Below are 14,177 nucleotides of genomic sequence, written 5' to 3'. Positions count from 1 at the left end.
GGAAACAAAATGGCGTTAGGTCGTTGGCTAAGGGCACACAACCACGTAGAGGGAAGCACGCAGCCCAGGTCTAAGCCAGGGCCCTTCCACCACCCCCACACTGCCTGGGAAACCCTTCCTGGTTCTTAGTCATTTCAATGTGTTTCTGTAATTTCTTGTCAGCAAAAGGAAAGGGACTAAAGAATCTTATCTTTGCAGTTAATTAGCGACACCCATAAGCAGACAAAGATGGGGACACAGGCGGGGGAAAGAGAACAGGGAGCCTGCATGATAGAAGGGTCTGGAGAACCTGGGGATGTCTGAGGATGCTGGAGGTCTGGTCCCTGCCATCAAGTCTCCCTGGGGGAGGTGTGCAGCAGGCCACAAATGCTGAAAAGGCAGCAGGGAGGAAAGAAAAGAAATGTCGATGACAGACAAGTGGATGTTTCATCTCCAAAAAAGAGCATGTCTGGGAGTGCCTGGTGACTCAGTCAGCTAAGCGACCAACTCTTGGTTTCAGCTCAGGTCACGATCTCATGGTTTGTGAGTTCAAGCTCTGGAGTCTGCTTGGGATTCTCTCTCTCCATCGCTCTCTACCTCTCCCCTGCTTGCACTCTCTCTCAAAATAAACAAACTTAAAAACTAAAATAAAAAAGTAAAAAAGAGCAGGTCTGAATACGACGTATATTCATAACATTTTAGGAAGATCAGTGTCATTATTCTGAATCTACCAAAATGTTCAAGGAGACAGCAGTCATCAGAAGTCACAACGTTGCCTCTGGCGGACAGTTTTATGGAATGTCTTTCGCTTCTAATTACTAATATTAATGCGGTGCATTTTGCTTTCTAGTTCCTACAGCATATTCGCAGCAGGAAACCCTCGTGAAGTGCGAGGTCCTACATTCTGAAATGAGACTGCTATGACAAGGTGAGGAAAGCCTCGTCTTTCGCAGTCTCCCAACCAAAGTTTATGCGCGAGATTTGAAGAAATGTTGCAGGGTTATGTAGGTTACTTCCCCCCCTCTGTGTCCCCAAGGGTATAGAGGAGCCATTGACATCTCACTGTCCTCAACTCTTTCTTGAGACCCACACATGAAGCCGCCGATCCTGTATTTACCCTTGGATAGCTCCTGGGCCTCTCTAATGAAACACTTCCCAAACTGATTATTATCTCCTGGCCCCACCCATCTCAGGACTTGGCTTCCTATCCAGGCCGGTAACCCAGAAACTTCATTCTTCATCCTACATAGTTCCCCTGACAGGGAATGAGGCGTCACGCCTACTGATTCTATCTCCTAATCTCTCTTGATCTCATTCGAGGCTCTCCAAACTGCCATGTTGGAATCAGCCATTATCAACCCTTGCCTGGATAATTACACCCACGTGGTTGCTAGTCTCCTTCCAACCTCCAGTCTTTAATTCTCTAGAAGCTGGAAGCAATTCTCCAGATGCATTGCATTTTAGGTGGAAACTCCTTTCTTATTAAGGGCTGTCCTGGACCTTGCAAGATGATAAGCCTCTACAACCCCAACACATTGAATTCCAGTAACACCCGTACCACTGAAACCAAAAACTCTACAGGGGAATAGGGCAGTAGCACAAGCCCAAACACTTCCTTGGGAACCACTAACGCAAGGATCACTTCACTGCCCTGCTAAATTAGTTTAACGATTTCTTAGGATAAATCTCACTCCCTAAAATGGCCCACTGGCCAACTCTGCAATATCATTTCTGGAAAATCTTTCAAAAGAACACAACTGTGTCCGGGTTTCAAGTTCTAGAGAAAACTTACCTGCTTTTCCAGGTATCAGGTGAGCTCCTGAGGCTAACAGGTTTGAGTAGAATCAAGCAGTGTGGTCTTGAAATTGGCTTACTTTATAGTATTGCCTCTGTGCTTAATTATACCAAGGTATTTCAAATTACAACAAATAGAAGGTAGGGGCACCTGGGTGGCTCAGTCAGTTAAGCGTCCGACTTTGGCTCAGGTCACTATCTCACAGTCCGTGAATTTGAGCCTCGCATCTGGGCTGATGGCTCAGAGCCTGGAGCATGCTTCAGATTCTGTGCCTCCCTCTCTCTCTGCCCCTCCCCTGCTCACACTCTGTCTTCCTTGATCTCAAAAATATTTTTAAAAATTAAAAAAAAAAAAAAAAGAATAGAAGGTAAAACAGAGAACTGAGTTAGAGCTAGACTTTACTACTCAATATCCTGCCATGGGAAAACAACACATTGGGTCCCAATTTCTTCATGTAGGAAATGTTATTCTGCCTTTAGTCTCCAAAATACGAGTGTTACAGTAAAGTTGCTCTTAAGACGTTAACGTAGGGTTGCCTGGGTGGCTCGGTTGGTTAAGTGTCCGACTCTTGATTTCAGCTCAGGTCATGATCTCACGGATCCTGAGACTGAGCCCCATGTCAGACTCGGCACTAACAGCACAGAGCCTCCTTGGGAATCTGTCTCTCCCCTCTCTGCCCCGACCCCAGCTCACACTCTCTCTCTCTCCCTCAAAATGAATAAACATTAAAAAAAAAAAAAAAAGAGGTTTAGGGGCACCTGGGTGGCCCAGTCAGTTCTGAGTGTCTGACTTAGGTCATGATCTCACAGCTCGGTTCATGGGTTCAAGCCCACATCGAGCTCTCTGCTGTCAGCATGGAGCCCACTTCAAATCCTCTGTCACCCTCTCTCTGCCCTCCCCCCCAACCCAGCTCGTGCTCTTTCAAAAATAAACATTAAAAAAAAAAGGCTAATGTAATACTTCACAATGGAAGAGCATGCAGTTATACTCATAATTGGAGGTAGGGCACAGTAACAACGTCTTTTACAGTTAGACATCAAAAAGAACAGATTCTAAGCTGTGATATAGCATTTTTAAAAAGTCACGACTATCTTCACCATCATGCCATCCCCAGGTTCTGGTCCCCTTAGCCAAAACCGTAAAAGTGAGAAACGAGAAAACCTTAAGTCACTTAAAAGCTCGTAGTCTAAATCTCAGCTTTCTCATATGTAAAATTAGGACCCAGATCATTCCCAGAGACCCAGGCGGGAGATGGGAAGGAATTGGTGGGGCAGAGAAACCTGCATTCACACGAGAATTGTGCCAGGATGTCTAACAGATCCATTTCCAGAACCACGTTAGAAATGCACAGTCAGGTCGACGAAGTTACAGGACACTGTGCATTCAGCTTCCACCCTCTTTACCACCTGGGATTCTTTAGTTTGTGTCCATTTCCTTTCTTGTAGCGTTGGATAAGGGGTTTCTAACTCTGGTTCTAGTTTCTGGCCAAGATTTCAAAGGAGGTCTGTGGGACTATCCAAAAACTGTATGGGGGGGGGGGGCGGAGAGTTTAAGCCAGAGGCTTAATGAGATTCTAATTAAAGGGGCCTTTGACCCCAAAAGGTTAAGAATCACTGTTAGTTTTTCATGCATGGACACATGCCCCAGATATGTCCCAAACTCCCATGAGACTCTGGAAAATGTTGTAAAAGATGGGTAAGTAATTAAAAGAAACGTGTGATGAATATCACAATAGTAGATAAAAGCAATCAAACCTGAATTCAGGTGAAATTACAGAAAGAAAATCCATGGCATTTAATTAGGTTGCATTTTATTTCGATCCAGGAAAACTTGCCTCCGAACAGAACTAGGAAGCAAATATTGTCTCAGGTTAAAAGGCAACTGCTATGCTTGAAGCTTACACTGAAAGCTAAACTCTCCAGCCCTTGACTATTTGCAGCCCCAAACGGCCAAAGGAACATATGGGAACAAAGTCTGTGTGAACAGCGAGAGGCAACTCGTGTGTACCATTAGCAAAATAACCTGAGGGGGGGCGGGGGGGAACATTTTATACTCCTCAGTATCCAGTGGTGAGAGTTTACAAGTCTTGCGTTGCTTCCTATTGTACATGGCTCCATAGTGATGCCCAAAGTAGCGAAATATAGGCACACAGTTTACATTTGGTTATCGTGTCCTTCACAGAGTAACAGCAGCTCTAGAATTATCATGCAGAGTTGTATTTCATGCTGCTAACAGCATCCCTCTGGTTAATAACACAGTGTTGGTTGACAGACACGGGCCTAGGGCTCGCACAGAAGGGATCCGGGGCGCATCCAGATAGGAGTATGAAAAGCGCGGGTGAAGCTGTTACCGGAAAACCACTTGCCGCGACCAGAGAGACTTGGCCACAGGCGGTCAGAGAACAGCAAACACAGAACGGAGTGCCAGGATGGGGTTTACAACCCCCCCCCAAAAAAAATTGTTTACGACTTTACTACAGGAATCTTTTATCTGTTCAAAGCAGCACAAAACCACCGCATGCCACAGAGAGGAAGCTCATGCACTTGGATTTTTTAAGTCTCGAGTCAGCAAAAGATACTTAGATCAGAGGTTTTTTTAATTTGGGCATTTTAAAGTTTAATTAAGCAAGGTTGACTACTGTATGTGAGAGTAACTCCTAAAAGGATATGAAACATTTCCCAACTACAACACCATACATTGTTATCAGAATGCCGTATCATGTTATCAATGTCTAATGTGGCTTTCTTTTTTTGGGAATCACGTTCGTTGATAAGATCAACTACTGTCTCATTTTAACAGCCTATTTTCCTTCTGCTAAAAGGGGTCTCTCTAGAATGTCTAGAATGCTTTAAAATCATTAACCGGCAGTCACGATTTAAGTTTGCAAACGCGGGTTCTGGGTTTGAGTGAAATTTAAGAAGCATGTATGCCAGGCCAGTTCCACACGTGAAAAAGTGGGACTTTACGGGACACGGGTGACTGTGGTGTGGTAATTGTCTGACAGTCCCTTACGTATTAGCACGAATCCTAAATCATTGACATTAAAAAAAGTCCACTATCAACTGTTGGGCGAGGCATTTTTACTATGAAGCCTTGTTAAAATTTCTCTCTAGGAGCACCTGGGTGGCTCAGTCAGTCAGGCATCCCACTTTGGCCCAGGTCATGATCTCGCGCTCATGGGCTCGAGCCCCACATCGGGCTCTGGAACCCGCTTCAGATTCTGTCTCTGTCTCTCTCTGCCCCTCCCCTCCTTGCGCTGGGTCTCCGAAATATAAACACTGTAAAAAACCTTAAAAGAGAAGTTTCTTTCTAGACATTTCTCGTTGTTTAAAACCAAAATTAGCAACAGAAAATTGACCTTTTCAGGAAGACACCACCAGATGGTAGCATTGGATCAATGCTGTCCGTCGGAAGAAACTCCCGGTGTGTTTTAGCAGATGCCTCTTTGCTATGAGTTCCTCTGGACGTTACCTCAAACCAGTATAATGTGACAAACCAGGATGACGTAGTAACCGCACTGGAAACTTCTACCTCATCTGCTTTTAGAACTCCGCAAACATGCCCCAGGCTCCCTGGTAGCTAATAAAACCAGCAAATCTAAGTGAAGCAAATATTTTATTTAAATCAGTTGTCAAATCACAGTTTATCCAAAGGAACTTAATGCAACGTTGTCCTTAAAAGAGTGGGCACAGATATGGCACAGACACAATCCAGTACCTAGCAAAATACCATCTGTAAAGAACCTGACTTACTTCATGCTGTGTGTGCATGTGGTCCAGCGTATAAGAGTAGAATAAAAAACTTAAAATAGTCGATTACTTTTTGATAAGATGAAAAACATTTCACTACTTTGCCTCGGGATTCAAGCGCACTCATCTGTCCAAACGGCCACAACAATTCAGAGAAAAGGCTTAAAGTTAACCCGCTACTGAAAAAAACTCCCTTCCAACCCCCACTGGGCTAGAAAGAAAAATTTCACAGTAACAATGGAACCTTCTGTGTTTCCCCCCAAAAAAGCTTTTTATTTTTAGCACACTGTGCAGAACAGGAAAGTGAGCGATTTCAGAGCGGCCTGAAACACGGACCCGACCCTCAGTGGGTTTTGAAGTACGAACCGTAGCTTCTGATCAGGAATGTTGTTTCTAAGGAAGCTGCTGTCACAGGTTACAGCTGAGGCTTAGAGCTTCCACCACATCCTGCGTGATACAAAAGGAATGCACCGTATTGTACATTTCCTTAATCGTTAAGGAAAAAAATATACAATAGATACAGGAGGCTTACTTAAAACATACATATAAATACATAAGGAATGATACTCCAGTTTGAGAAGCAGAACTAGGTGCGGCCAACTCCAGTTCCGGGTGGAGAATTTGGGACCTTAAATCAGAAACATTACATGGTATCGGCGGCGGGGAAGAGGGGTGGCCCCGCAGAGGACACGGTAAATGGCTGTAGCCCCCGATTGCTGCCTCAGGGTTGTCAGGGTGCTCCAGAGAGGAGGTCAGTCGATGGGCCTGTTCTTCGGTTCGGAGTCTGAAATACTGGTCGTGAGTCTTTGTCAGCAGCGTTCATCTCCTCCTACTGCCTGTCTTCACATTCTGGTCTTGCAAACACACGGGGCAGAACTGTGGGAGGAAGGAAGGATCAAAAGTGAGTCAAGTCTCCTCTCCTCCCCCGTTCATTCCCCGAGCCGCGGAAGCCCCAACTCGCCGGAGTCCAGCCCCTGAGAAAGCGAGTGGGTTGGGGGCCCACGGCAGGTCGGGCTGGGTCACCAAAAACTGGCGGCTGTGGCTCCAGCATTCAGGCGCGTCACACGCACTGGGGATTTTTTAAATGCTTGGCTACTACTACCGGTGGCCAAAAATGTTTTTGTTTTTTTCCAGAGAGCTACAAACTACAATTTCCAGCTGTAGGATGAAAACTTACTTTGGGCTTCTAGTATTGAGGAAAAATTCAATGAACTGTAAGTATGGTGCTGTGAGCGCAACGTGTTTCTTATGCCTTTGAGCCAAACACGCAAACGCACACTTGGTGCGCACACACGTGCCCCGTTTATTTTCTCGGAAAGCAGTCACATGGGGGTAAAACGAAGTCACTGTTTTCATGACACCAGTAAGACTGAACGGGTTGTCAGTGAGGGGGAAAAGGAAGGGAAGCTAGGTCTCCTGATCTACTTGACTGCTTTTTCCCCAACTGAAGGTTCTGCATAAAGTCGTAATTATTTAAACTCCTGCTTCCTTTAGAGCAGATTTGCCATCAAGTGGCATGAAAGGGGAAAAAGTGTTTTGGAAGGAAAGGAAGCTCGCTTACGTCATGTTTTAGGATCCTGTGGGTTCTGATTTTGCTGGTTCTTCCTCTTGCTTCTGCGTCTCTCCCGGTGTCTGGGTTTCGATCTCTTCTTCTGACTCACCGTGGGCTTTTCCTTCCTGAAATTCTACTTCCTGGCCACCTTCCTCCTCTTTCAGCGCTGGTCCATCTGTGTCCAGGGACTCTTTGGTTAAGCCTCCTGAGGCCTCAGAATCTTCCAGGGCTGAGTGGTGGCTCTCAGGGTCATCAACAGCATCATCCTTTTCATCTTCCTGGGATTCAGACAGTGACTTCTCTATCCTTTCGCCTAACTCGGCGCGATCGCCATCTTCTGGAACAGACTTTGTTCCAGTTGTTTCTTTCTTTTCCTCCGACGGGAGAACTGCCTCTTCGAGCTGCTGGTCGGTTACACCAGAACTTTCGACCTCCACGGCTGGAATCTCTTCGGAAGCTTCGCTCACAGCTTTGGAAACGTCAGAGTGGGTTTGTTCCACGGTGGTTAGCGTGGATTCTTCTTCGGCTGCAACGGTGTGTGTTTCATCCTGTGCAGAGGCCTGAAGTTCCCTTTCTTTCTCCTCCATTTGCGGTCTAGCTTCCTGGGTGTCAGCTTGTATAGGTTGAGCCTGTGTCTGGAAATCAGTGGCTGTTTCTTCAGTACTTACTAACCGGTCAACAACGGTCTGGATCACATTTTGTACAAGTTTACTGCTCTCAGTCTCAAGTTTCAAAATCTCGTTTTCAGCCTTTAAATCTTCCTTGCTAGTTTCACTTACTTGGGCTTCCTGGCAACCGGCCGGCTCGTCCTCTTCATCTGAGGCCCGTTTCTGCGGTGTGGTCTTGTCTGCTTCCAGGTCAGCACTGATGCCTCCTTCAGGCGCGGCCGATACGGCCTCCGGTACGGATTCCGGCTGAGACTCCGTCCCTGCGGGCACCTCGTCTTCCCCTGGCTGAGCAGTGAAGTCCTCATCTTTTGCAGAGGATTTTTCTTCTGGTATTAAATGTGCATCTGCAGATTCCAGGGTTTCAGGTGTTTCTAAAATCTTGACGGTTTCTCCCAAGACCTTCTCCTCCACTGCTGCAGCCGTTAGAGGTAATGACGGCTCAGAGCTTTGAGCCAGAGTTTCTGTGTATACCGCGTCCTCTTGAGCCAGCCCAGGAGAACTTTCTTCCAAACTGGTCACCTCCTTTTCCCCGTCGATGACGGCCACGCTAATCGTCTGCACCAGCTGCTTACTAAGCTCTTCAGATACTGTCACGGCTGGTTTTTGCTCAAGTTCCTCTTCACTCGCGTGGGTTGGCTTTGCTTCCGTTTTCTCCCTTTCTGCTTCAACTACCAGCTCTTCCTCCACTTGGGTTGGAGGAGATGGCGCGTGGCTCCGGAGTTCAGTATCATCATTCTTCTGAAATTCAGGTTCTTCGGTGACTTCATCTTCAAGGGCAACCTCCATGGTCTCTTTCTCACCGACTGTTGTTTCAGTGTCTGTAGACACCTCAGGGCCTTCAACAAGCGGTGTGTCTTTGGCTTCCCGGTCAGTAGACTGGCCTTCCTCTTCCGTCACTTCAGTCTTTGAAAGAATGGGTACAGTTTCCACTGATACCTCTTCCTCTGTATGTTCTAGAACCTCTTCCATTTTTGAATGTCCTGTATCTTCTTCCTGGGATTGAAAACTAGAAGGTGCTGGAGGCATCTGTTCTGGTGCAGGAACGGCCTCTGCTTCTGTGATCTGTGACTGTACTCCAGAGGCGACCTCGGGGTCTTCGTGGATGTCTGTCATCTTCTCTTGCTGTGTTACATTTAGAGCCTCAACATCTGCTACTGGGGTGCTTCCGTTGGTCTCGCTGTCGGTAAGGGTTTCAGCTGAATCGGGAGCAACAGCCTGTTCTAGAATAAATTCTGATTTTACCCCAACCAAGGTTTCAGCTGGACAAGTGGTTCTAAGCTCACTAGGCTCTACACTGTCTGCAACTTGAGGAACTTGTTCCAAGCTTTCGGAGGTGGCCTGTACAACCACCTCCTCCTGTGTCAAGGTCTCAGTCTCAGTTTCTTCTACGTGTACTTCCGTCACTACGTCCGTCTCTTTCTTCAGATCCGGCTCTTGAGAACCCTCTTCCGCGTCTACCTTCTCTGGAATCTCGGCCCCTACTTCCTGCACTGTCTGCATCGTGTCTTCTGGTCCTCTGGTGTCGGGCAACTGTGATTCCTCCCTAACTTTTTCTGCGACTGCCTGCAGGACCTCTTGAGTTCGCCTCTCTTGGTCTTCTATGTCTGGCACACCGCCGCCTTCCACCTCCTGAACTGGCGTCGCTTCCTCTGTGGTGACTGGAGAGTCAGTTAACTGAGAAACAGCTGAGACCATGTCGGTGGTCTCTTCAGCACCGGATGCTTCTGCTGCTTCTTCGGCACAAAATGCCTCTGTAGTTTCCGCAGCTGTCACGGCTTCAGAAGTCAACTCCACCTCGCTGACGACTGTGTCGTCAATGGCGTCTTGACCCTCTGGCAGAGTTTTGGCAACAACGGGGGTTTCCTCTGCAAGGACTTCCCCTTCAAATGCCTCCTCAGTTAGGGGTCTGGCTTCCTCTTCTGTTTGTTCAAGAGGTTCTGTCACTGAGGCAGATATCCAAGAGGGTGACCTTTCTTCAACACTGCTAAGAGCCCTTGCCCCGTCAACAACAGTCACAGCCACAGCATGAACCAGAGTCGTACCGAGCTCCTCTGACACAGAAACAGCTACCTTTTGCTCAGGCTTCTCCTCGCCCTTCTGGGCTTGCTGTGCTTTGGTTTTCTCCCTTTCTACTGCATCGTACTCGGACAGAGGTACCACAGCTGGGACATCAGAATCATCTTCATTGACCTCTGGTGGCCCCGTGTCTTCAACGGTGGCTTGTTCCGGTTTCCCATCTGACCTTTTCTTCCTCCGCCCGGGAATAAATTTCTTAATTGAAACCCAAGACTCTTCTTTCCCGGGTTCGACATCCGAAGCTGAATGTTCTAAGCCAGACCCAGTTACGGAGTCTTCGCTCTTCTCTTCCAGTTTTGACTTGGATTTTTTCCTTGGAGTAACTAATCTTTTAAAGGACTCCCAGGTGGAAACGCCCTCCCCCTCAGTGGGGCTCCCAGCTTGCTCGGGTGAGGAGCTTCCTGGCCCTTGATCATGTTCCTGGGAACTAGCGAGGGCAGCATCTGGTCCCGTTTCTTTGTCTTTCCCTGCATCTTCTGGCTTCTGGCCCTCTCCTCCCGCTGGTTTTGGTGCCGCTTCGTCGTCAGAAGATGATGCTTTCCTTGCCCTTTTCTTGGACGATCCCACACAAATTAAAGCTTCCCAGGAGACTGAAGTATCCACCCTGCGCTTTGGTTCTTCGGGCTTTTGCTCCTCTCCGTTGCCTTTTGCTTCCTCTTGCGTCTCGGAGGCTGCGCTCTCCGTGGAAGACAGGGTGGCGCTCTTTACCTTCTCCAATTCGTCCTCCTTATCACTCTCCGAAAGCCTTCGGACACGCTTCTTGGGCGTCACCATCTTTTTGAAAGACGCCCAGGGAGTGACCCCTTCTCGCTTCTTCTCCCCGTCCGAAACAGCGCCTTCCTCGGCGTCCCCCTCTTGCTGCGCGTCCGCGACGCCTCTCTCCAGACACGTGATCTCCTCCGGTTCCTCGGGCGACGAAGCGGAGCTCTCGCCCTTCTGTTCGTCGGTACTGTCCGGAGACTCCGCTGCGGCTTGATGCTCCCCGGCCTCCTCGTCTCCTCCCCCTCGCTTCCCTTTCTGCTTCTTCCCCGAAAGCTTTTTCAAGCCGGTGCTGGTGAAGAGTTTCTTTAAAGGGCTTCCCTGCGCCCTCGTTCTCTCCTGCGAGGACAGCACATCCGCCTCGCTCGCGAGGCCCTCGGGGTGGGCGGGGGGCGCTTTCTCCTCGGGGCTCAGGTCGGCGGGGCGGCTGTGGTCACCGCCGGGGGCGCACGCTTCCGCGGCCTTCGCCGGCTCCGCCGCGGGCCTGGCTTTCTCAAGTTCGGCCGGGGTTTCCACAGCTGTTTCAGGTGGCGGGGGCTCCGCGGCTTCCGCTTCCTCCGCCTCGGCTTCCTGCTCCTCGGTTTTCTTCTCTGCCGTGCTGACGACGTGGACTTCTGCGACGATCTCCACCTTGTCGTCGAATATTTCCGTCGCTAGAGGGGCGGGTTTCTCTTCAGGAGCCTCCTGCCCTTGGTCGTCGGAGGGCAGCTCCACTTTTTCATATTCCGCCGACAGTCGGGCCTCGCCGGCGCTCTCGGTGGCCTCCTGTGGCCGTGGCTGTTCAGGAGGAGCCGCTTTCTCAGAGGTCTCTTCCTGTTCTTGTGTGTCTCCTTTTTCTGGCTCTTGGTCCTTTTTCTTCTCTGAAGCTTCCAGCTCATCCTCCTTAGGCTTCCTGAAACTGGTCTTTTTTCTCCAGCCGGCCCAACCTTGAGTGAAGAATTTTTTGAAGGGTGACGCTGTCTCGCTGGCCAGGGGACTCGTCGGGGAGTCTAGAGATTTGGTGGGCTCCTTTTGCTTTTCTTCTCCATCTCTGCCTTCCTCTGCTGCTTGGCCAGACTCAGCCTGAAGCGAAATTTCTGTGGTGCTCTGCTCGTGTTTGAGGGCTTCTTCGGGTTTCTCTGTGGATTGTTTTAGCTCACTTTCTTTGGCTGTTGCTTCCCCGGTCTCCTGGCTGGGCTCCTGGTGGTCGCCAGCCCCGTCCGGCGCCCCTCCTCCTTCACCTTCATCTTTTTTGACAGTGAGCAGTTGGACCGTGTCAGCCTTCTCGGTCTTATCCTTTTTTACAGTGAATTTAAAGCCGACAAACTTAAACACCTTCTTAAACCCAACATCGTTAGACTGGGACTCAGTAGGTTGTATTAGCTCTTCCAAATTGCTTTCTGAAGAAGGAATCTGTTCGATTATTTCAGGCACTTCCTCCTGCCCATCCTTTGTGATGTCGCCCACAACCGCTGAACCAGCAGCCATCTCTTTATCTGAGTCTCTTTCGCTCACATCTTCCGACTCTCTCTGTCCAACTATTAACAGAAAAAGGAGAGCAGTGGGGGAGAAGGGAGAAAATTATTACAGTTCAACAAAACCCTACATATTTTAAAAAACATAACCCATTTATACGTTCTTTAATGTCAGGCAATTCCAGGACAGAGTTAAAGTCTTATCAGTATTTGCAAATCTCAGTACATTAGGCAAACGCTACTTCTTTCAAAGGACCTTTAAGAATTCAGGTTTAAAGAGGGGCGCCTGGGTGGCTCAGTTGGTGAAGCGTCTGACTTCCGCTCAGGTCATGATCTCACAGTTCGTGGGTTCGAGCCCCGCATCAGGCTCTGCGCTGACAGCTTAGAGCCCGGAGCCTGCTTCAGATTCTGTGTCTCCCCTTCTCTCGGCCCCTCCCGTGCTCATGCTGTCTCTCAATAAAAAATAGACGTTAAAAAAAAATTAAAAAAAAAAAAAAAAAGAATTCAGGTTTAAAGATCCTACTCTGCTCCTTCTGGTCCCCATGAAGGAAAAGTGAACACACTCAAGTACCAGCATAGTAAGTAGAAGTAGCTGCAGCATCACTAAGAGTGGGTCAGGCAGACGGCATAGGCTCTGTTGCAATGCAAAACAGAATCAATCATCACGCCCATGATCTAGAATCCACCCCGTTTAGGAGAAATAAGCTAAAGAATAACAAAAAGTAAGAATCCAGACAAATCTAAGGAGGGACATTCTATGTGATAACTAGCTGGTCTCTGTAACAAGTCCCAAAAAACGGAGCAGGGCTCCACAGGGAAATTCCAGGCCGGGTCAGGCAAAGTGAGGAACAGAAAGGAGGTGCTCCGTAGCACCACCCAGAAGCGTGTAGAATCGTTATGTCTACACTTGAAACTAATGTAACATTGTGTATCAACTATACTCAAATAAAAAAATGTTTTTAAAAAGGTGGCATCCAAAAGCTGAAGCATGGCAAACAACAATGACAATGATGGGTCACAAAACAAGAGTCCACAAATCAAGAGTGATACTAAAAAAGTAACTAGGGAACAGGCAGTATTTCCTTATGAGAAAGACCAATCACTAAATCTAGATATACCTTCCACTTTGATCTATAATCATTCTCTTTAGAATTCAAAATTCTGCATCGGGGATTCACGTATTATTTATTAAGGACGAGAGTTAACAAAGATGTTTCTTTTATAGCCAGTTACATAGGCTCTTCCTAGACCAGGACAAACAGCTGCTCAGCCTTCAAGATGTGGAGCGATGTGGTATTTAAAGATGGACTTATGTCATTCATCAAGTACGATACACATAAGTGGGTTTTCTTTTGTAGTTATTTGGGGAGAAGAAAGCCATGTTTGTAGTTCGGTTCACCTGTAGGGCCAGTTGCACTGGACGTTTCCAGTTGCTTAGAAAGGTAAAAATCTTTTCTCGTTATGTGAAAAAGAAAGTAAAATGCAGCCCTGTTCCATGGCAAGTGTGGTTACGGGAAATTTTCCTCTTTTGAAGGTGGGTGTGACTGATACATTTGGAGCTTGTCATATCACCATGAAAACCGGCCATTCAAAAAGAAACAAACAAAAAGACAGGGGCAGGGGAAAAGTTTTCGTAGAAAAGAACACAAAGCAAGGAAACTGTCAGATTCACTATAGCTGAAGTGGTTATTTTATCTGGAAAAGCCTAGTTGGCTGTTTGTCATTAGATGAAGGAAACCGCTCTTTACCCATACCTTTGTAATAACGCATTCAAAGATCCAGAAATGCTAGAAACCTTTGGGCGAAAGGCTGTCAGGAAACCTACAGTTTTAGAGTATTAACACACAGATCAAAAGGGAAAAACTTCCTTTACAGTGGAGAGATCTGGCAGGTACTGCCTTAAACTTAACATCCCTGATAACAGAACAAAACTGTCAGCATGCTTTCTGATGTGAGGCACTGAGAAGGCCAGTAAATCACCTACAGTATTCCTACTAAAAATGTTTAATGGAATCTGTAAGGCAACAATCAGATAAATCAATGAAGGATATTCTAGAAGACAACTAGCTTGGTCTGACACATCAATGTCACAAGGGACAAAAATGAAACCAAAACGCACGTAGACTGTCCGCAAGTAACTTTCAA

At 47.5% G+C, this 14,177-nt stretch overlaps 1 protein-coding gene across 5 annotated transcripts in view; it reads right to left on the bottom strand.

The window, feature by feature from the left end:
• Window positions 1-5,372: 5,372 nt before the first annotated feature.
• Window positions 5,373-14,177, bottom strand: part of AKAP12 (A-kinase anchoring protein 12) — a 100,876-nt gene continuing 92,071 nt past the window's right edge. For 4 of the 5 annotated variants that reach the window (XM_011282570.4, XM_045058213.1, XM_045058214.1 and 1 more), the window contains 2 exons: window positions 7,085-12,095; window positions 5,373-6,399 (listed from right to left, as the gene is read on the bottom strand). In XM_011282570.4, coding sequence (XP_011280872.3) covers window positions 7,093-12,095 — 5,003 coding nt within the window. In that variant the 3' untranslated portion in view covers window positions 5,373-6,399; window positions 7,085-7,092. The remainder of the gene's footprint in view (window positions 6,400-7,084; window positions 12,096-14,177) is intronic. The other variant, XR_006598403.1, reaches the window with a different exon arrangement.

This window comes from Felis catus, chromosome B2 (assembly GCF_018350175.1).
Source record: "Felis catus isolate Fca126 chromosome B2, F.catus_Fca126_mat1.0, whole genome shotgun sequence".
Taxonomy (NCBI): Eukaryota; Metazoa; Chordata; class Mammalia; order Carnivora; family Felidae; genus Felis; species Felis catus.
Note: the sequence above shows the minus strand (reverse complement) of the source record. Positions and strands in the feature narration are given on the sequence as shown.